The 23,940-nt window shown below is 36.5% G+C and overlaps 1 protein-coding gene and 1 pseudogene across 1 annotated transcript; one reads left to right on the top strand and one right to left on the bottom strand.

Annotated features, from left to right (window-relative positions):
• Window positions 1–5,794: 5,794 nt before the first annotated feature.
• On the bottom strand, window positions 5,795–10,341 carry LOC135155223 (uncharacterized; annotated as a pseudogene).
• An 11,298-nt stretch (window positions 10,342–21,639) lies between these two features.
• Window positions 21,640–22,593, top strand: LOC135155222 (uncharacterized protein K02A2.6-like). Its single transcript, XM_064104124.1, has one exon. It carries the CDS (start codon window positions 21,640–21,642, stop codon window positions 22,591–22,593), a length of 954 nt encoding a protein of 317 aa, XP_063960194.1.
• The last annotated feature ends 1,347 nt before the right edge of the window (window positions 22,594–23,940 follow it).

Below are 23,940 nucleotides of genomic sequence, written 5' to 3'. Positions count from 1 at the left end.
CGACATACTGGACCACTGACTAATTTTTTTTTAACTTTTAAAACCATGGTATAGACATCAAAATCATATGCCCTTGACGGACATTACATGAACTCTGTCCATTTGTAAATACCAGCGGCTAACTTATACTATTTTTAAAGCCACCGTAGACTTTTGGACAAACTTGACCACTCCTCGTCCTTGTAACTTCTCCCAATGTAATATTTGACCTATTAAACTATGGTATAGGCATGAAAATCAATTTCCCGGATACTGAACAATCTATGTTGGGTTTTTAAAAAGTAGCAACAACATTTTTTTACTCCATTTTTGGAAGCCATCTTGGATTTTTTGATATAAAGGACCACTGACTGTCCTTGTAACTTGTCCCAATGTATTATTTGACCATTCAAACCATGGTCTAGACACCAAAATCATATCTCCCAGGTGGATATGATATGAGCTATGTCCATTTTAAGTATTAACAACCATTTTAAATTCAATTTTTGGAAGCCATCTTGGATTTTTGGACACACCAGACCACTGGCTGTCCTTGTAAATTGTCCGATGTACTACGTTACCATCAGATTAAGACCATTGAATATAAATAAAATTAAAGCCACTTAAGTATTAAAGTAATAGATGAATTGTGGATTTTTAGCCTACGGCAGCCATTTTAGGCGCCATCTTGGATTTTCTTGGCACCCTGGAGTGCTAATATTCACTCTAACTTGTATCAATAAATTCGTTTACCCACTGGACCATGTAATATGAACCGAAGGGTGGATAATGAGTGAGTTATATCAATTTTTAGTGAATGGCTGCAATCTTGCACGCCATCTTTTAAATGACTTCTTTCCCGTATGCTGATTTTGGTACATTTTTAGTATGTTATTCCTGAGGTCAAATACTGCCAGAAATAGTTGAAAAAAATATTTGTTGCAATTTGTTCTGAGTCAAACCATAAATTGACCCGTCTATTCCTAATAATCTAACAATAAAAGGCCCGGCAGAAGCTAAGGGGCTTTAACACAGAAGATTGCGTAGAGTAGCGTAGAGACCACGCAACACTGCGCCGCCATTTGTTTTGCATACGCTAATCTACGCAAGTCTACGCATGTGGGTATGCGGGAGGAACGCAAAAAGAATAAACATGTTTAATTTTTTGGCGTACTGTTGGCGTAGAGCCAGAGAACGAAGGACAAAGGTAAGCCCACGCAACACTACGCAACTGTACGCCACTCCTACGCAACACTACGTCAAAATGCCCCGGTTTCTCAAAACGCCTTTTGGAATGGCGTAGTGTTGCGTATAAACCGACGTAGACCTGGCGTACAGTTGCGTATAGTTGCTAATTATTGGCGTACTCATGCTGGATCCTACTGTTTCTCATCAGGTTTTTGTTGATTGTGCAGTCAGTCACGATACAAGCTCTGCCATAACCAAATCAGCACTGCACTTAATTTGAATGCTAGATTGTTCTGTCCATATTGATGCAAGATGCCCCAAAAAATAAGACCACGAGGGGCAAGAAATGTCCTGTCCTTTCTGTTTCAAGTGACCATGGTGGAGATTCACCTGTACCACAATCTGAACATAGTAATGCAGCTATTGACGAAACTCCAAAACAACAGAAGAAAGAGACAGGCAGAACAATGAAGGTACTTTGTAGATCAAAAACAGAAAATTGAAATAAAAAAATACTTAGTAGGCTTTTTCTGATTTCTCATTCTAAATTTGTGTTTTTATATATCAAATACAAAATCAGAACACGGTTTCAGCTCTTTGGTTCTGTTTGCAAAAACGCAAAAAACAAATCGCAACACACTTTCCGCTCCGTAATTCTGTTTTCGGACAACCTCACCGCAAACATCAAAATTGACGTCGGCTCTCTGATTTCTGATTAGCTTTTCGCTCATCAATATTAAAGAACACCATCTAAGTCAACAAAAATTTTAAAGCGCCAAATTTCATAATTATCTTGATAGAATTCAAAGTAAACCACCGCTATATTATATATACTGGCCAGCATATGGTTGTCAATCTGTATTCATGGTTGGGGGCTGCTTTGTTCTCTTGTTGGGATTTTTTTTCCTTTTTTTTTTGGATAGTTTTTATTTTATTATTTTTTTAGTTTGGGCGGAAGTCAGTGGCGTAATGAGATTAAAGTTCTCGGGGCAAGACACGACAAAAGGACAAAATAATTTCAAATTAATTGAGTGATCAAGAGAAGCGAGCGAGCCAAAAATAGCTTTTTAATACATAAATCAATTTGTTTTGACGGATTTAGTCATGATGTTTAAAACGATCATTCTACCCATGTTGTTAGTAGCTTATTTGTTAATGAATAATGATATACAGATTGTGATGTCAACCGTTGATCCTAGATGTAAATAATGCATTACTTTGACAATAGCCATCGTGGCGAGATTACCGGTTGTAACAGGGCCCTTTGTTAGCGCAGTGTTAGCGCAATGTTACGCTAACAGAGTTTCTGTGCGACCGATACAGGTAGGTAAGCTAAATAGCATAAATAAAACCAGAATCGCCTTCCTTTGTTCAGTTTTTTCATTCTTTTTTTTTCTTTTTTTTCTTTTTTCCTTTTTTGTGGCTCGTCATTTTTGTTCCTGGAAAAAATCACCTTCCTTTTGTAGCGCAACTCCTTATCATTATTGCTTGTTTTTCTCGTCAAATTTCGACCAGCACCCCCTATTGAAAATAATTATCAGGGTCCAGCATCATACGTAAATTGATTTTAATTTTTAGTAAATGACAATGAAATTAATTATGAACTTTTCATTATTTCTAGAAGTCACTTTTGTATTCAAAGAGCAAAACAATTAACCAAAGGTATATTAGCAAACAAAGCCCCTAAACAAACATGGACTATCATGTCACTAATTAACAAATATCCATACATATTTCCATTATATCAGAGTGTTGCGTGCATTGTATTTACATGGGCATCAGTTTCATATAATTTCTTGAATATTATCGATATTTGTATCAACTTCTAATAAAGCAATGAATATTTGAAGAAAAATAACCCCGTCCTCTTGACACATGTGTCTTTCGATTTTGTGATTAAATGCAATGATTACTCACTATTGAAATGTATTACCTCAAAATATGGCACGACCCGATTTCAGAATAAAATGTAGTAGAATTTGATGCTAATATTGAGACTTGAAATATCTTACTGTGTAATGTTCGAAATCATCGTACGAAAATGTTCATAAAATTATATGTGACTATGCTATCATCCTCCTTAGAATAATGGTCATATTAGTATTCTTTCAATTAATTATAACCTCAAAGAAAATGATACATGTATGTTCCATTCACATTTTCAGAAAATGAGCAAATTTGTTCCAAAATCGGATCGCGAACAGTCGAAAGGTGTGCGGTGGCCCTAAGGTGTCTACAGAGTGTCTATTGTCTGAAACCGAGGCATTATTCGCTATATTCTAAGCCTCACGTCTGACATCATCTTTATGCAGCCGCAATCCATAAACAGATATTCCTTCATTTATATTATGTGATATCTTACATGTCTCTGTTTAAACGGCTTGTTGTTTTGATTAATGTTGTGAGTCAAAATTTTAAAATAAAATTCAGTTATATCATGTGAAATCCTACATGTCTCTCTAGAAACGGTTTTTTCTCTTGATGAATGTTGTGACAAATCTATAAAAAAAATCACCATTTATTTTCTATCGTCAGGTTTTTATGAGATTTGAACAATCATATGACAAGCTCCTCTGCCTCAGATAAATCAAAGTAGGGGCCCCGGGTCTAATTCTAGGCAAATATTTTTCTTCATACTCACCAAAATGTAGACAAAAATGGTTGCTAGCTCTGGAAACATTTATTACAATAAAAGCTACGTCTACCATTCTTCTCTTTTCCCATTTATTTCATAACAAACAATTTAAAGTAAACATTTGGCAAACATGGCAAAGTTGTATACATTAGCCCTGCATGCATGACATTATTTCACACAATCATAAAAGTCAAATATGTTAAAAAAAGTCCCCCCCCCCCAAAAAAAAAAAAAAAAATCTAGTTGAAAATAAAGTATAAAGTCACTAAATAAGGCTATATGGCCCTGTAAAATAATTTCCCTGATTTATGCAGACATGTTTACAAAAAACAATGAAAAGATATCCATTAGAGGAGTATCGATTATGAGGGAAGACAGGGAAAGGAGGGGGGGGGGGGATTATAATTTGGATGAGCATATGTCTTTTACGAATGTGAAAAATAACTTCAGGCATGCCCAATGTGTATATTAAATACATGTTATGAAATGAATGGGAATCTTGAAGAATGGTAGACGAAGCTTTTCATATAATAAATGTTTTCAGAGCTCTCATGCATTTTTGTTTATATTTTGGTAAGGTTTAAAGAAAAATATTTGCCTAGAATTAGACCCGGGGCCCCTACTTTGATAAATCTGAGGCAGAGGAGCTTGTCATATGATTGTTCAAATTTCATAAAAACCTGACGATAGAAAATGAAACGTGAATTCTTTGGATTTGTCACAATATTAATCAAGACAAAAAGCCATTTCAAGAGAGACGTGTAGGATTTTTACATGATACAACTTAATTTTATTTTAACATTTTGACTCACAAAATTAATCAAGACAAAAAGCCGTTTCAACAGAGACATGTAGGATTTCACATAATATAACCGAAAGAATATCTGTTTAGGATTGCAGCTGTATAAAGATGATGTCAGACGTGAGGCTTAGAATATAGCGCATAATGCCTCGGTTTCAGACAATATACACTCTGTAGACACCTAAGACTTATGGTATCTTGCCATATTCTGAGGAAATAAATTTAAATAGTGAGTAATTATCGCATTTAATCACATATTCGAAAGACACGGGTGTCAAGGTGACAGGGCTATTTTTCTTCATATATTCATGTTTTTTTTTTCTAAAAGGTTAATACAAATATTGATAATATTAAAGAAATTATATGAAACTGATGCCTCGATATGAAATGTAAATAGAGATACAATGCACGCAACGCTTTTTGATTATACAGTGCGTATCAAAAAAAAGTTAACACTTTGAAAAAGCCTTGGGAATTAAAAAATATACAACATGTGGGTATTTTGTGACATGTAATCTTACTTTAGGGTCTCATCTATCCAATGCAAGGAAACGTTTTGACAGAATGTTACACTTGAGTCCATTTTTGTAAAGCTCGCAGAAATCTGTTTGCGAAACCTGAAATGCTCGTCTTCACGCTGTGTCAAGGAGAAAGGGCGAAATCAAATTAACCCTGCGAAACATTTCTCATACATTTCTTTTGCCTTTTAGTCAATAGAAATTAGACAGATACATTCAAGCATTTTGTAACATTTTTTTCCACCCAAATTGAAATTTCAACACTTAGTACACTCACGGCCAAAAGGGAGTCTGGGTGACTCCCGAATTGGAGTCCAGCAAATGGTTGACTCTATGTTAATATTGACTCCATTTAGGGAGTAATCTGGAGAGTCAGGGGAGTCAGGAAATTTCGACTCCCCAGGGGAGTCAGATGACTCCCAACATGGAGTCAATTTTGACATAGAGTCAATCGTTTGCTGGACTCCCATTTGGGAGTCAGCTCAACTCCCCTGGGGAGTCATCATGACTCCATTTGGGGGGGTCATCCAGACTCCATATGTAGGGTCTAAGAGGGATAAGAAACACATAGGGCCACTATTATTAGGCATGAAGCACCTAAAAGGTCAAAGATATAGATATCGAAAATTAACATATGCAAATAATAAGGAACAATACACAATTATGTTCTTTAGTGGTTTCCGAAGGCAAAGTTTTTAATGGTTCAAAATTCTGCACATTTTTTGGCCCGCATAGAATACAATTGTTGGACTTGGCCATTTTTGACATGTATACTATTTACGTCGTTCGCAAAACATTTGCGTGTTCCCTGAAAACAGGCCTTTAGCATGTCACAACAATTTTGGGTTAAAGGCATAATATAACATTTTCAAAGTTAAAAAAATCTGACCTGCATAGCCCTGCATGTTATCAGAATATCAGATGAGGTGTAAAATTAAACCTGTAAAAAAATTGTACTTTCATGACGAAAAACCTCCATTTGAGAACACTATACCCCAGTTTCCCTTTTCATCAATTATTTTCTCCAAGTACTACAAACCCCTAATTGCCCCAGGCATGCAATTTAAGTATCAAAACACCTGTTTCTTGACCTCGGTCCGAAGGTCCTTCTACAGGCAGAGAAGTCTTACGTAATAGCACAACTGTTGTTTATCTTTTCGTCCTTGGCTCAACGCTCATTTACTGGCCTGTGGAGGTGAAATTGAGACAACGGGGATTACCTGGCCAAGATGGGTTTATCGGGGCTTGGAAATGTTATTGAGAGTTTCAAATGAAAAATGGGGTCTAGAACCGCAGTTTGCAATCCGAACTGCGGTCTCACCCCAAATGGGGTTTTGATGTAATGTAAAGTTATCATTCAGTGCTTCAAAAAAGTGAAAATCTAAAATATCACCTCCAATGACTAAGTCTCCCGTGCTAGAATTATTGTCGTTGGCGACAATAAATACAACTTTCATAGATATCTTCATAGTGAATGTGTGACTTTAATATATGGGCATTCTTGGATGTTTTTTCATCCATCTGAACATAATTAGACAGGTCAGGCAGCTGGCAGCTCAGATTTTGAATTTCTTAAATCAACTGACCACAGTGTTAAACAGTGGTTTAAAAAAACCCAACTCATTTGTTCAAAATTCATTCTCATGAAATGTTTACTTTTTTCAAAATTCATTCTCATAAAATGTAAACTTTTACATGTACCTGAATAAAAGCTTAAACTTTCCAGCATTTGATATATTCATCTGTTTACCCCTTCAGCAAATTTTGCACATTATACCTTTCACAATAAATGCAAACACATCAATTACCAATAGATATTTAACCCTAAAAATACTGGGGGAGGCTAAAAGCCCCCCCCCCCCCCTCGACATTTTTTTGCGAAAAATCGCTAACATAAAAATATCGCGCTGGGACGTTTCATGACTATTTGCTTTCAAGTCTTGCTCATACCTTTCACAATAAATGCAAACACATCAATTGCCAATTGATATTTAACCCTAAAAAGACTGGGGGGAGGCTAAAAGGCCCCCCTCGACATTATTTGCAAAAGTCAGTAACATAAAAATATCGCATTGGGACGTTTCATGACTATTTGCTTTCAAGTCTTGCGCAACTTTTGATACCAAATTTGCAAGCCCGGGCACGCGGTTCCGAAGTTACGCAACATGCTGCAAGTGCATGTCAGTCCCAAAACTGCTCAAAAACGTGATTTCATGTACAAATCAAATGCTAATTCTGTTTCTAGCCAAAATTCATAAATATATATCATTATTTGCACTTTTAACTGACTATAATCAATCAATTTCATGTTTTTTATGATTGGAATATCACCGATGATTTCCATCGAAAAAAAATGAAAAATAAAAAAGTTGAAAAGCAATAATATACAAATTTTGTAAAGCAATAAAATACATTAAAAAATGATAAGTACTGAAATCCTTTTATGGGTATTCAATAAGAATGCAGAAAAGGAGTGTCTAGATCAAACTGCTTCAGCAGTTTTGGGCCTTTATTTACAAATTAATGGCAAATTAAGTAATTTCATGCATAAATTAGTATAATTAATTAATTAAAAATCAATCTGAATAATTGCCAAATAATTGCGCATAATCAGTTCTGTAGATAACGTTGGTTGTAATGTGCGTGCCAATTTTCGTCTTGATCTCGCGGTCAATGGCCGAGATCTTGGGTGGGGGGGGGGGGGTCTTATTAGGCATCTAACATCAAGGCGATGACAGTCTCTTTACTAGCCTCTCTGTTTTTGGTCACTTTTCCCGCGAGTGAGATGAACGCTTGTTTTGTGAAACCTGGATCACCATCAATCCTATTATACCATCCCCGGAGTTGGCGTGGGTGGGGTAGACACAAGTCAAAAGTCTTTCTGACATATTCATAAGCCTTTGCCGAGTAGAATTGTAATGTGAGTGCAAATGACTTCAGCTCCTCAGGATAAGCGGATGATTTTTTCCTTTTCTTGCACTCAATGATTCTAGTCATCACTTATTTAGGTATGCCGTCTACAGTCCCTTCAAGTAAGACTGCACAATTTGTAGAAATCAGCTTATCATTCCGTAGCTCATCGTCGACGAAATTCAGGGTCTCCACCTTTCGTTTCAAACGGCGTGTTCGTTGATGGACTACTTTTAGGTTCTTTCTGCATTTTCCAGTCTGTCTTTGGACAGCTTTAACCTGTGCTTCAATTTCCGTGGCGAATCCATTGTAGCATAACTGTGCTCAGCCAGAGGATCAGTAGATGTACTTTGCTTTGGCAGTGGACGAGAATGAACATCTGGTTCCTTCAAAGGTGGTGCAGAAACACGGACAGCAGGACATTTCCGTTGGGTAACTTTCTAAATATTTGATAAAGAAAAGAGATAAAATACAAAATGTAAAAGGAATATCCCATGCAAAGAACAATTAAACTTTGTTGATTAAAAAGTCTAATCACTAAGAATGAGCTAATTCCATAAATTGTGGTCCTTTAGTCGCAAACAAACGTGTGCAACAATCATACATGTGATTTCTGTCAACTGGTATCCATTAGTAGGTTTTGGTATTCTAAATGTTAAAAAAAGAATACATATAATTTCAAATGAATACAAAAATATAAAATTAGTTGGGATACGAACGATATCATCAGCTTGCTCATTGTATATTCATAATGACATGCATAGAACAGTTTCACCAAAATAAGGCAAAGCTTTAAAATGTGTTTACTTTGATAGTCCTTGTCCGATTTTGATGAAATTGTCAATGCTTTGTTTGTCTGATTTTACTTTATCACTTCAAATCATGTATTTTTTACAGCCTGGGAAGTGTTTAATATATTATTGTTGGCACAGCAGAATCAATGAGCTGAACACGTAGTCCAAACCTATGGAAGCTCTCGTGTGAAGTGCTTGGAACATGAAAGAGACCTGGCTGTTGGCATCCATCTGTCCCGACGCATGTTTATCACCCATTGTCTCAACAGATCTGGGTTGCAGTGAGGAAATCTTTAAAAAAAATGTGATTGCAATTATTCGAAGAAAGGGTGACATAAAAAATCAACATGATCAAGAGAAAGGTAGACTAGGTAAGTCACGTCTAGACCAAAAGCTTCGGTCTCTGTTATGTTGATTGTTCTGCTGAACTCCGTTAGCTCCACTCACCAAATACAGAGACCGAAGTTCTAGCTCGATATGTACAGGGACTTAATGGCCATGTGTTTACGTATGAAGTTCAGATAAAACTGGAAAGTGAAGTTACACGACAGCCGAAGTAAGTCACTGTTTTTCTGCCTTTTCAGTTTATTTTTCCCCGTCTTGATGGATTTCATGCCAAAACGGAGTAATAATCTTCATTTTGGTTCAGTTGTTTTTACATATTTTCATGAAATAAAGACAAAAATCGATGAGCCACCTTCGGGGGGATTTTGAATTGTTAACCCTAATGGTGGCTGCACGATAGCGAGCCGTCTCACCAAGGAGATATCACTCTAACTGTGTACGAGTCGAGAATTACAAAAAAAAATTAAAACTCCTCAAAACAGATGGCTGCCAGCTGTCGAAGTCTCGAGCAACATTCCCATAATAAGTGCAACTCTCAATAGAATGGAGGCAATATACCTTGACTCACCACATGAGGATAAGTCAGTCTAACTTGCATTGGCACTGAACACAATTAGTACCGTAGTTATGTGGAGGTGAGGCCAGGGGAGTTGCTTGGTACTGATTTTTTTTTCGAGATAAATATAGTCTATATTATAGACCCCTAGGGGATTTTAGGTTTAGCAGTTTAACGTTAGCCTACGTTAGGCCTGACTGTACGTCTGTACTCCCTGTAACTTAGACGTAGTAAAAATAGAATTAGATTAGAAGGCTAACAAATGAAATAGTCTTAGTTAGTCTATTTGTTTGTTTTTTCTTTCTCACAACAAAAATAACAGAAATCACTGTAGAATTCACAATTTAGTTTTTACACATTCCTCTTTTAATCTAATTTAGTACTTTTTGACTTAGGACTTATCATGAGGTTGATTTTTCAATCAAACATTACTCACCGTCCACACGAGATTTATCAAAAACATAAATACCTACACACAGTTAACACAAAAATCTACGGATGGGACTACGAGAAAAGGGTTATTTTCTTTACCTGTTGCTGTGAAATGTCAATCCTTTCTGGCGATTTTCACGAACATCTCGATTCGTGCAGTTGATTGCAGAACAAGACGGCATTCTGCTCTTCCATATCACCACACCAAGAGAAAATACTTCCCAAAAAAGTACAATTAGAAAAAAAAATTCAGTAAAACTCTCAGCGATAAAACGAACGTAAATCAATCACCACGAAAAAGCAGACGTATTGGCCGCTCGCCAATTTAAACTGTGTCTGAATTGCCGGGCCGCCAACGTAGCCCGGGGGTGGCCAGTCAAACAAAATGCTGTACTGTGTACACCAAAGACAAATAATAGGGCTAAGAACGTTTGACCATGTATGTTTAAGTCTTTTGTGACCACCTATTTTTTTTTTGAAATCGGTGTTTTTGATTTCCTTGCTGCCAAGTACTACGTTCAGTCCTCGTCTGAAACTGAAAGAACACCCCTTTTGTCACGCATGTATACAGCATAGGCCCCTGGCCCCCGGGTAACATAGCAACGCGTGCACTCTTGAATTATGGGGGGAAATCGTAGCCATGATCTGACTCTGTATACGGAGTCAGCAAATTTGACTCCCCACGAGAGTCATGGACGCCGGACTCCCTTTCTAGAGTCACTTGACTCCACTTTGGCGTTCGCTGTAAGCACAGACATCATTCTCTAGCAACTTTTCACTAAGTTTTTACCATTTAAAGTGGGTTTACATTTCATTTTTATTTAATACTTGTTTCTCCACACCTTTTCCAAGCTTTACAATGATTAACAAAATGAAAATCAAGCCTAAGCCATTTCAAGGTAAATCACAGCTCGGTGTAAAGCAAATATCGTCCCGATTGCCTCGGTGTGTGGGGGAGTGGAATGGGGCGCAATACACTCTTCGAAGTGTTTTGGGCAAGGAAAAAGTTTTTTAAAGGTAAAATATATCTTCAAATCAATTTTAATAGATAAATTGAACGTGTTCTTCATGATTAAAGGTCAAGTCCATTTCAGAAAAATGTTGATTTTAATAAATAGAGAAAAATCAAACAAGCATAATGCTGAAAATTTCATCAAAATCGGATGTAAAATAAGGAATTTATGACATTTTAAAATTTCGCTTATTTTTCACAAAACAGTTATATGCACAACTCAATGACATGCAAATGAGAGAGTTGATGATGTCCCTCACAGGGACCTGAGAAGCGGGGGTGCTGGGGGTGCTGAAGCACCCCCAGAAATTATCCTGGGGGTGCTGCGTGTATTATTTTCCATAGGCAGCACCCCCACGAAATCAGGTTCCCCCCTGTATTTTTTTTAATATGTTATAATGTACATAATTATCACATCAGACAATCGCAAATCATTTACATAGTCTTTCACATATTCCAATAACACCCCTCCTATATAACGCGACTCAATCAAGCTCCAGCGGGGCAGCACTCCGATACAGACGTAGTCGCGCGCAATACGTGATACACACTGGGGTGGTTGGACTTGAAACTTCCAGGTTTAATGTCGAATCAAGTGAGCGCACGCCCGACCGCCCGTGTATTGTATACAAAAATTACAAGTAATAGAAATCAAATTTCACAGTCTTTTTCGCCTTGCCCCATGGCCCTACGGGCTGGGAAGCGGGCCCTTTGATACCCCTTTCATAAACCTATCCTCCAATTATGAAAGTGAGAAGCGGGGGTGCAAGGGTGCTGAAGATTTGCTTGGGGTGTCGCGTATGGTAAACACCAGAGGAAGCACCCCTTGGAAATCAGGTTTAGGTTTGCTAAAATGTAGAAATTGAACCAAAATCACCTTCATTTTGTAGTGAATACTTTTTTTTAATTTGCTAGTTATTTTTTTCCTAGACCCAAATCAACCGCATGTTGTAGTCAAAACCTTTTTTTTTTGTCAAAGTTTTCTTCCAAACCAACATCCCCTATTAGAATTGTTCCCAGGGTCATGTAAGATAAGGGAAGAAAGGGTATAGGAATGGTATTGGAAACAATTTGAATTGATCGTGGAGCTCCATCTCTCCTCTGTTTGCTTGAAGAGAAATGAAGTGATTTTGTGAGCCTGGTCATCTCGGAAGCGTTTCATCAACAACTTTACTTGGATTTGATTGGCGGAGAAGCACTGTTTCTATGGTAACAGTCGGATAAAACGTCTGACAAGTCCTTTCATGAAACGCTGTCGTCCTCAGTCTCAAAATAGCCTAACACCATCCCTGCATGAACTTGGTCATTTGGGTTAATGAGGTGACACGTGATCTGGATGCATATTTCATTACTTTCCATTTATTTTTTTTTCTTCATGAGCAAAGTCGTAATACCTGTCACACCCTATAGTAGCAGAGGGGGTAAATTCACCCTCTTTCAGATCGGAATATCAAATGTTTTCTGCTCGCGCTTCGCGCTCGCATTATTGATTTTTATCATAAAAAATGTATTTAGAATGCCCAGATACTAGGTCCAACTCTAAACACGCGCACGCATATTTAATAGGTGGGCTGATGCTGTCACATCCCCATTATCCTAGCTGTTCCTTGTGGAATCAAAATTGTTTCATTTTTTCATACCAGAATGAATGATATGTCTCCCTTATAATGAAATAAGTTGCAGCAAAAAATATCTAATGGAATAAATCAGTTGTCAATTCAACTGTTTTGGTTCTTGAAAGGAATTAATTGAATAAACCTAATTTTATATAATAAAATACAAAAGAACAAGTGGGGAATAATGCTAATCTTTAAAATGCAATAACTGTGATTCCTTGTCTGATTTTGATCAAATCTTTATTCTTATGTTCGTCTGAGTTTTCTTTATCTGTTCAAACCATTTTACATTCAGTGTGGAGTTTCAGATCAGAATATCAACAATTTTCTGCTCGCGCTTCGCGCTCACATTATTAATTTAAGAATATATCCAATTACCCATCATTTTCTTGATTTACAAAACATGAATTGAATGTCCCGTTTTCAGGTCTAAAATCTCAATTTTGTTTCCGCTTGCGCTTTACGCTCGCATCAATTGTATAGTTATATACCTATCCTGTTCATGATTAGAAAAGTGCATAAGAATGATGTCTCGTTTTAAGGTTTGAAATCTCATTTTTATTTCCACTCGCATCAATTGTATAGTTTTATACCTATCCTTATCATGATTAGAAAAGTACTTAGAATCTCTCGTTTTTTTGGTCTGAAATCTTAATTTTGTTTCCGCTCGCGCTTCGCGCTCGCATCAATTGTAAATACACCTATCCTGCTCATAATTAAAAAACGTGCTTAGAATGTCCAGTATTTAGGTCGGAATGTCAAAATTTTCAGCTCACGCTTCGCACTCGCATTATTTGATTGTTGATATATGTATCGTCTTCATGGGTAACTGCAAAACAGTCCTTATAACACGTCCCTTTCGATCAGGCCAGAGCGTATATAAAAAAATATCTGCTCGCGCTCACAATTATTATTTGTTACATACGCATCTTTGACCACAAACATTGCTCAAAGTGTTCAATTTTCAGGGCAAAATACATGAAATTTCCACAAAAAATAGCTCGCGCTTCGCACTCGAATTATCTAATTATATATTTATGTTCTTTTATAAGAAGAAAGCCAAGAAGTGACTGTCATATGTATGTATATTTATATATATATATATATATATGTGTGTGTGTGTGTGTAATTATGTTAAACTCAATTGTGTCTGTCCCCCCCCCCCCCCCCACCTCTGAGGAGAGATTTCAGCACCCCCACTGAAAAAATCGTTCCCAGGTCCCTGGTCCCTCACTCACTATTTCTTTTGTTTTTTATTATTTGAAATATAGAATATTACCATTTTTAGAGATTTGACAATAAGGACCAACTTGACTGAACCATAAAATGTTAAGGCGATGGTAATTCCACATATTCAGGGAGGAATGAAACTTTGTTTCAAGGACAATGAGGAGAAAATGGGAATAAATCATTTTTCAGATAATGAAATACAAAAGAAATAGTGAGTGAGTGATGTCATCAGTCCCCTCATTTGCATACCGACCAAGATGTGCATAGAACTGTTTTGTGAAATTAAGCGAAACTTTAAAATGTCATAACTTTCTTATTTTACATCCGATTTTTATGAAATTTTCAGTGTTATGCTCGTTGGATTTTTTTCTTTTTATTCAGATCAACTTTTTGTTGGGGTGTACTTGTCCTTTAAGGTCTACTTTTATTCGCATAACTATTTCAAAGTTCTGCGCAAATCATTTTTCACTAATTTTTTTTTAAGTGAGTGGTGCTCACTCAAGCGGAAATATTTTTCGACAGTTATATCGTCATTTGCTTAAATGATCTGTACCAGTGTAACAATGTGAAAAAATCTTCAGTATATTTACATATGTATAATTTTACAAGATTTTTTTCTAAGTGGAAACTTTTTTTTACGCACTGTACAGTAATATGTGTGGATGTTTGTTTATTAGTGACACGATTGTCCGTGTTTGTTTATGGTTGGTGTTTTATTTACTTATTATAATTTTGGTTCAATGTTTTGTTCTTTGAATGCAACAATGACTTCTAAAAATAATGAAAAGTTCGTAATTCATTCCATTGTCATTTGCTAAATAATAAAATGAATTTGGGCCGATGAAATACCTGTATGATGCCGGGCCCTGATAATGATTTTCAATATAGGTGCATGTGGAAATTAAACAAGTAAACAAAAAAAAATAGTGCAGATCTGCGCTATAAATGTGATTTCTGTCCAGAAAAATATGAAATGCTTCAATAAAAAAGAAAGAAAAAAAAACGAACAAATAAAGTACTTTTTTGTTTAATTTCTGCTATTTAGCATACCTAACTGATTTTCAAAGGATGCTGCCAGTTGTGAATAACACGCAGAACCCTCACTTTCTAGGACTATTATTCAATGATGCAAACAACGTCTTTAATACAACAAATATATCAAAAGAAAATATTTTCAGATTGCTTCGTTATTCTTGAGAAAATCCAGGAAGTTCAAAAGCAGATAGTAATTATGTCGAAGATTCAAAATTAAATTCTCTGATTTAGCGGCTTACACAAATTAGATCTGCCAACCATTGACTTCCCCATTCTGCTCCTTATATCTTTATAAACTTTAAACTTGAAGATATCTTATTATATATATATATTTATATACACATTTATTTGTTTCAGTACCACACGAAGGATGCATTAAAGCACTATTAATAATTCATTTTGCTAACCTTGTTTTATATGATGAATCTTGATATTCACAATTACAATTCAAGCAAACGTCATGATTGTAACTGTTGGTAAGATATATTTTACCTGTCTTCCCTCATAATCGATACTTCTCTAATGGATGTCTTTTCAATGTTTTTTGTAAACATGTCTGCATAAATCAGGGAAATTATTTTACAGGGCCATATAGCTTTATTTAGTGACTCATTTTGGGGGAACTTCTTTGAACATATTTGACTTTTATGATTATGTGACAACTTTGCCATGCTTGCCATATGTTTATTTTAAATTGTATATTATGAACTGAATGGGAATCGAGAAGAATGGTAGACGTAGCTTTTATTGTAATAAAAGTTTCCAGAGCTAGCAACCATTTTTGTCTACATTTTGGTGAGTATGAATAAAAATATTTCCCTAGAATTAGACCCGGGGCCCCTACTTTGATAAATCTGAGGCAGAGGAGCTTGTCATATGATTGTTCAAATCTCATAAAAACCTGACGATAGAAAATGAATGGTGATTTTTTTTTAGATTTGTCACAACATTCATCAAGAGAAAAAAACCGTTTCTAGAGAGACATGTAGGATTTCACATGATATAATTGAATTTTATTTCAACATTTTGACTCAGATTTTTCAGAGAATATCTGTTTATAGATTGCAGCTGTATAAATATGATGTCAGACGTGAGGCTTGGAATATAGCGCATAGTGCCTCGGTTTCAGACAATGGACGCGCTGTAGACACCTAAGACTTAGCGTATCGTGCAACATTTTGAGGAAATAAATTTAAATAGTGAGTAATTATTGCATTTAATCACAAAATCGAAAGACACAGGTGTCAAGATGACAGGGCTATTTTTCTTCAAATATTCATGAGTATTTTAAGAGGTTAATACAAATATCGATAATATTCAAGATATAATATAAAACTGATGCCTATGTAAATAGAGATACATCGCACGCAGCACTTTTTGATATAATGGTAACATGTATGGATTTTTGTTAATAAGTGACAAGATAGTTCGTGTTTGTTTAAGATAGTGTTTTGTTTGCTAATATACCTTTTGCTCATTGTTTTGTTCTTTAAATACAACAATGACTTCTAGAAATAATGAAAAGTTCGTAATTCATTCCATTGTCATTGGCTAAAAACTAAAATGAATTTAGGTCGATAGAATACCTTTATGATGCCGGGCCCTGAGAATGATTTTCAAAACCGAGTACTGGTCGAAATTTGATAAGTAAAATTATAATAATAAAAAAAAAATTGTGGCGTTACAAAAGGAAGGTGATTTTTGTCCAGGAAAAAAATGACAAGCCACAAAAAGGAACAAAGACAAAACATAAATATTAAAAAAAAAAAGAATAAAAATAATCTTGAAAAAATGAAGTCGACTCTTTTTTTATTTTTGCTTTTTAGCATACCTACCTGATTTCCAAGGGATGCTGCCAGTTGTGAATAACACGCAGAACCCTCATTTTCTAGGACTATTGTTCAATGATGCAAACAACGTCTTTAATACAACAAATATATCAAAAGAAAATATTCTCACATTGTTTCGTTAATCTTGAAAGATGTCCATCTACGAAGTTCAAAAGAAGATAGTAATCGTGTCGAAGATTCAAAGTTAAATTTTCTGAATTAGCGGCTTACAAAAATTAGATCTGACAACCATTGACTTTCCCACTCTGCTCTGTATTAGTTTATATACTTTAAACTTAAAGATAATTAGGTACTAGGTACGATAGTGTAAGCACTTCCCTAATACTTATGTCTGGTACTGATGTATATATATATATATATATATATATATATATATATATATGTTTAGTTGAAATGTATCAACTTAGACCAGCGGTGAGGTGAGGAAAATTCCTATATATATATATATATATATATTGTTATTTAGAAGAAGAATTGGAAGAGCAATTACATTCATTTATTTAGTGATCTTCTCGTTAAGGATAGATAGCCAAGAATGAACATTCGAGAACGTGTTTGTAAAAGGTTTTGTTCTGCAGGCCTCTTGCCTATTTAAAGGCCGAGGAGTTTTATTTTTGAATACAGAAAAGCAAACAATAGATTCCTCAGGCAGTGGAAGAGAACAATATGATTCCAGTAGTAGTGGAAATTAACAATAGGCTTAGCTATTTTATTGACACTGTTGATTTCAATGAGGTCATTCAAGAGTCTTCTGGAATTTGACTGCTCCTGAAAGGAGAATGTTTTTTTAAAGACAATACTAGAACCTTCAATAATAGTGAATACTATATAGAAGCCTCTAGAATAGTGAATACTAGAATGATCTAGAATAGTTAAAATGTGTATATATAAACTGCAGTTTCTACAAGGACTTAATCATATCATATTATATCACTTGATCATATCAGATCACTTCATCACATCAGATCAGAACTCAGAGTTTCACGCCAGACTTTATGTCAGTGCAGAGTTTATTTCCACCTAGAATATTTATCTTCTGGGAATTATTTGCCCGCCATCAATGAACTCAGTGGCGTAACTACGGGGGGCATGGGGGGCACGTGCCCCCCCCCCCCCTCCCCAATCGTCTGGCAAAAAAGAAAAAAAAAACGGGAAAAGGGAAAAGGGAGAAAAAGAGGGAGAAAAGAAGAGAAACGTAGTGGGAAAAAATAAATTATTGTTCATTATAATGTTATATTATATTATGTTCTGTTATATTACATAAGAAGTTTTTTTTCATAACTTTATGAAACATTTTTTGCTCAGGGCATGTGTCTTCATTGTTCCTGGTGCTCGCATAGATAGTTTAACGAGATATATAATCCTGTTGTACTAAAACTTCCCGTTTTCAAGTCAATATACACCAAATATGTTTCCTCGCAATTCGAGTTATTATTGTTTTAGGTAATAGTGATAATACTATGCTTCTTTTTCATGACTACAAAAAGGTCTTAGTATAAAACATTTCCTGTTCGTGCTTACGTTCGCATTAGTTGAATGGTGAGGTGTCTGCTCATCATGAATTCCTAAAATCAGTCCTCAAAATGTCAATTTTTCTGATCTGAATAATACAAATTTTCAGCTCGCACTTCGCGCTCGCATCATTTGGTTAGTGAAATACTTACGGTCTTAGTGAATTCCTACAAACAAGCCTTAGAATGCCCCTCTTTAGGTCTGAATTTCCTAAATTTTCAGCTCGCGTTTAGCGCCCGCAATTCGATTAGTGAGATGCGTATGATAATCATGATTACAATGATTACAAAAAGTGCTTCATGTGTTTAGATGTAATTCTAACAAAATCAGCGAAGCAGCCGCGCTTGACACTCGCAGTAGATGTCTATGGTGAAATATGTATACTCTTAATGGATTCCTAAAAAATAGTCCTTAAAATGTCCATGTTTGAGTTCAATATATACAAAAATTTCAGCTCGAGCTTCGCGCTCACATCATTTGGTTAGTGAAATACGTTCATGAATTCCTACAAACAAGCCTTAAAATGCTCCATTTCAGGTCTTAATTTCCTAAATTTTCATCTCGCATTTCGCGCTCGCAATAATTGATTAGTGAGATGCGTATGTTAATCATGATTACAATGACTTCATGTGTTGAGATGTAATTCTAATAAAATCAGCAAAGCATGGCACTAGCATTAGATGACTATGGTGAGATATTTATGCTTTAAATGGATTCCAAAAAAAATAATCGTTAAAATGTCCCTGTTTGGTGTCAATATAATTATACAAAAATTTCAGCTCGCGCTTCGCGCTCGCATTGTTTGTTTAGATATCCGGTACGTATCATGATTACAAAAAATTGCTTATAATGTCCCTTTTTTAGGTCTAAAAATTTTCAGTCGCGCTTCACGCTCGCATTATTTAATTAGTGAGATACATATCCGTTTAATGGCACTGCATGTCCTTAAAATGTCTCTATTAGGTCAGTATACCTGGCAACTCAGCGCGCTTCGCGCGCTCACGAAGTGACTCGAAATTTTTGCTGGTGCCCCCCCCCCCAATGCCGTGACCCACGATGCGCCACTGAATGAACTGCTTTCAGTTATTTTGAGAGAGGAATTCTCAGTTCTCATCGAGTTCATCAACCTGTTCAATGAACGCTTTTCAACCCATGGATTGTTGAAATTGACTGTTAATCATCATCAACATCGTCTTCACGGACATTTCAACTCGTTACAGTGACTCTTGTTATTCATCGTGCTTCAACATCAGTTTCATCATCGCCATCATTGTGGACTTTTATCTGGATACTATCATTTGGATTATTATCGCAATATCAAGAGACGTAAGACCATTCTCAATTCATGAATTGTAAATGTATAATTAATTTCCTGTAATGAATAAAGGAAATTCAACATCAACACTAAAAAATATTTCATTGTTATTTGTTGCAGTATCGTAACAAATAATTTTAGGGGCTTGTCCGGGAAACGAAAACCAATTTGCACAACAAGCCAATCTGAAAAAAAAAACCAGTTTTTCGGGAAACGAAAACCAACTTGAGACGAAAGACAATTTGAAACAAGAGCAAATTTGAATTGAAAACATTTTGGAAATTTTTGAAAAGTTGTAGAAGATACTGTACTGTGTTAATTACTTGCATGTATTTCTGTATATTCCACCATGGCTACATTTGATGTTGAAGAATTTCTTGCAATGACAGAATTGTCATATGACCATTTGAAGTCACTGAAGAAAGATGATTTGATAACAGCTTGTGATCATTTGGGTGTATCTCTAGCCCCAGGTTTAAAGAAGGCAGAGATAATTGACTTGTTAGCTAGTCACATGAAGCTTACAGAGGAGTCTGAAACTTCAATCAATATGTCAGAGGATTCTCAGATGAAACTGGCAAAAATTGAATTGGAAAAGGAAAAAAATCAAAGAAAACCTTGAAAAGGAAAGAATCAGAGAAAACATTGAAATGGAGAAGATGAGATTGGAGTACCAGTTGAAATTGAAAGAAATGGAGTTAGCTCATGCAAATACTAATACTAACTCTATTAAAGATAAATCTCCCAAGGCTTTGATGTGGCGAAAAATATTCGCCTTGTGCCAAAGTTTGATGAAGAGGGAGTTGATACATATTTTGTGTCATTTGAAAAAGTGGCAAAGAGCCTAAATTGGCCCGAGGAATACTGGACTCTTCTCCTCCAAAGTGTTTTTGTTGGAAAGGCTGCAAAAGTCTATTCTTCGCTCTCTGAAATGCAATCATGTGACAACGCTACAGTGAAAGAAACAATTCTCAATGCATATGAGTTGGTACCAGAAGCGTACAGACATAAGTTTAGGAATATGCAAAGACACTCAGGCCAGACGTATGTTGAATTTGCTAGGGAACAAGAGATAATGTTCGATAAGTGGTACAGATCACTGAAAGTTGACAAAGACTTTGTTCACCTTAGGGAAGTTGTCCTCCTAGAAGAATTCAAAAAGAGTCTTCCTTTTGGCATTAAATCTCACTTAGATGACCATAGAGTTACTGAAGTCAGTAAAGCAGCCATAGTAGCTGATGAATTTGAGGTCACACATAAAGGTAGTGGAGATAGGCCTCCTTTCAAGAATTATTGGAAAAAGAAAGGTAAAGGGTCATTTGAATCCCACAATAAACCTGGTGAGGGAAAATATGCAAGCAAGGACAAAGACACTAACAAGAATCAGGCTAGTGGGGGCACAGAATCAACCAAAAGGTATGAGAGTCGTAGTTCCAAAATTTGTACTCATTGTCATAAATCGGGACATTTTAAAGAATCATGTTGGAAATTGGTTAGAATGCCAACCAAAGTTAAGAAAGACATGGGTTTTGTCAAGCAAACAAGTGTTCCCTCGATGGAGTTTGTCCCATCAGAGCCCAATCGAGATGTTGATAGTGTTTCTCTGGTATTTGCTGATAAAGTCAAGCAGGTTGATGAAACCTTTAGAAGCTTCTTGTATGATGGTGAAGTATCCCCTTGTTCGACTGGTGCTGCTGGTAGGTCATGTGGTAATCCTTAGGGATACAGGGGCTGCACAGTCCCTGATGGTGCCAGTGCATTTGGCTATTCCTCCGGAGAGTTCAGAGAATGCCGAAGTCTTAATTCAAGGTATTGGCCCAAATTTCATGTCGGTTCCTTTGCATTAGGTCGACTTAAAGTGTGACCTAGTTATTGGTCCTGTGACTGTTGGTGTCGTTCCAGAATTACCCATGGAAGGTGTTGATTTCTTGTTAGGTAACGACTTGGCTGGAGATAGAGTTGTTGCATCTCCAGTGGTTTCAGAGAAGCCGGTTGAGGTAGCTGAAACTGAATTGTTGCAGGAAGATTTTCCAGGGATTTTCCCGGATTGTGTTGTTACTAGGTCTCAGACTCGTAGAGCTGAAAAGGATGATGCGGAATCTGCTGATGTAGAGAAGAGTACTGATGTCTGGTTAGCTGAAACCTTTTTCAAGGATTTGAATGGGGATAGTGTTGAAGGCTCTGTTGCTAACAATGATAGTTTGTTTAGTAAATCCTCCCTTGTACAGGCACAACAGGCAGACCCAGAATTAAAAAGCATGTCACAGAAAGCATGTTCTGAGGCTGAGGCTGATAAGGTTCCTGAGTGCTTTTATGTCAAAGATGACATTTTGATGAGGAAGTGGAGACCTCCCCGGAGACCAGCTGATGAAGATTGGTGTATAATTCACCAGGTTGTAGTTCCTCCCTGTTTCCGCACAGAGATTCTGAAAATGGCTCATGAGTTACCTATGGCAGGTCATGTCGGTTTTCGGAAGACAGAAGATAGAATTATGAGGCATTTCTATTGGCCTAAGATGCACAAAGATGTTGTGCATTTCTGTAAGACATGTCAAACATGTCAGATTATTGGCAAGGCACAGCCTTCTATCAAGCCTGCTCCATTGATACCCATTCCTGCATTTGATGAACCTTTTACTAGGGTTCTTGTTGATTGTGTTGGACCCTTACCCAGAACGAGGTCGGGTCACAGATTTCTCCTGACGATTATGGACTTGTCTACACGTTTTCCAGAAGCGATACCCTTGAGGAGTATCACTGCAAAAACAGTGGTACAGGCGTTGGTGCAGTTTTTAACTCGGTATGGCCTGCCTAAGGAAATTCAGTCTGATCAAGGGTCAAATTTCATGTCAGGAATATTTTAGCAAGTTATGAAGGAGTTGGGAATAAAGCAGATCAAGTCCTCTGCTTATCACCCACAGTCCCAAGGAGCGTTAGAACGCTATCATCAGACTTTGAAGACCATGATTAGGGCTTATTGTGAAGACTATCCCGATGACAGGGATAAAGGGATCTCATTCCTACTGTTTGCAACTAGGGATTTCCCTAATGAGTCCACAGGTTTCAGTCCATTCGAATTGGTATATGGTCATGAGGTTAGGGGTCCCCTAAAGCTTATCAAAGAGAGGTTTATGGTTCAGGATGAGGATGTAAACCTTCTAGACTATGTGTCAAAGTTTAGAGAAAGGCTCTCAAAAGCTTGTGATGTGGCTAAGGAACACTTGAAAATGTCGCAGGGAAAAATGAAAGCTCAAGCTGACAAAAATGCAAAAGAGCGAAGTTTTAAGCCTGGAGACAAAGTGTTAGTGTTGTTGCCTTTACAAGGGGAAGCTAGGTTTAGTGGTCCCTACATAGTCAAAAAGAAATTGAACGATGTCAACTATGTGATCAGTACCCCTGATCGAAGAAAGTCTCAAAGAGTTTGTCATGTAAACATGTTGAAAGAATACTTTGAGCGAGAGGCTAGTCAGTCAATAGGTATAACACAGGTTAAAGAAGAAGAAAAACATGTAAATGATCATGAAGAAGAATGCTATGGGAAGACAGATAATGAATTGTCTTATACAGATGTATCTAAGAACGAACCATGTGGTGTAAAGTTGTCTAACTCAGATATGTTAGGAAATATGGTTGAGGCATTAAAACACCTGCCTGAAGATCAGAGAAATGATATATCTGGCCTGTTAAGAGAATATAAAAATATGTGTAAAGACAAACCAGGTCGTACACCTTTATCTGTACATGATGTAGACGTAGGTGATGTAAGACTATAATCCTTATAAGCTCAATCGAAGCAAGTATGAAATGGTGAATGAGAAAATCGAGTTTATGTTAGATAATGACATAATCGAACCGAGTCAGAGTAGTTGGAGTTTTCCTATTGTAATGGTTCCAAAGCCAGATGGCTCTCAGAGATTTTGCATTGATTACCGGAAGGTAAATGCAGTTACTAAGACTGACTCGTATCACATTCCTAGGTTAGAAGATTGTATTGATAGGGTTGGAAATTCTGCCTTTATCACAAAGATAGACTTGCTTAAAAGGATATTAGCAAGTGCCACTGACTGACCGAGCCAAAGAGATATCAGCCCTTGTTACACATGAAGTCTTATTTCAGTGCAAAGTCATGCCTTTTGGAATGAAAATTGCACCAGCAACCTTCCAAAGGTTAACAAATCAAGTGATTACCGGACTTGACAATTGTGTCGTAT

This window comes from Lytechinus pictus, chromosome 8 (genome assembly GCF_037042905.1).
Source record: "Lytechinus pictus isolate F3 Inbred chromosome 8, Lp3.0, whole genome shotgun sequence".
Taxonomy (NCBI): Eukaryota; Metazoa; Echinodermata; class Echinoidea; order Temnopleuroida; family Toxopneustidae; genus Lytechinus; species Lytechinus pictus.
The sequence above is the reverse complement of the archived record's forward strand: the minus strand, read 5'-3'. Positions and strand labels throughout refer to the sequence as shown.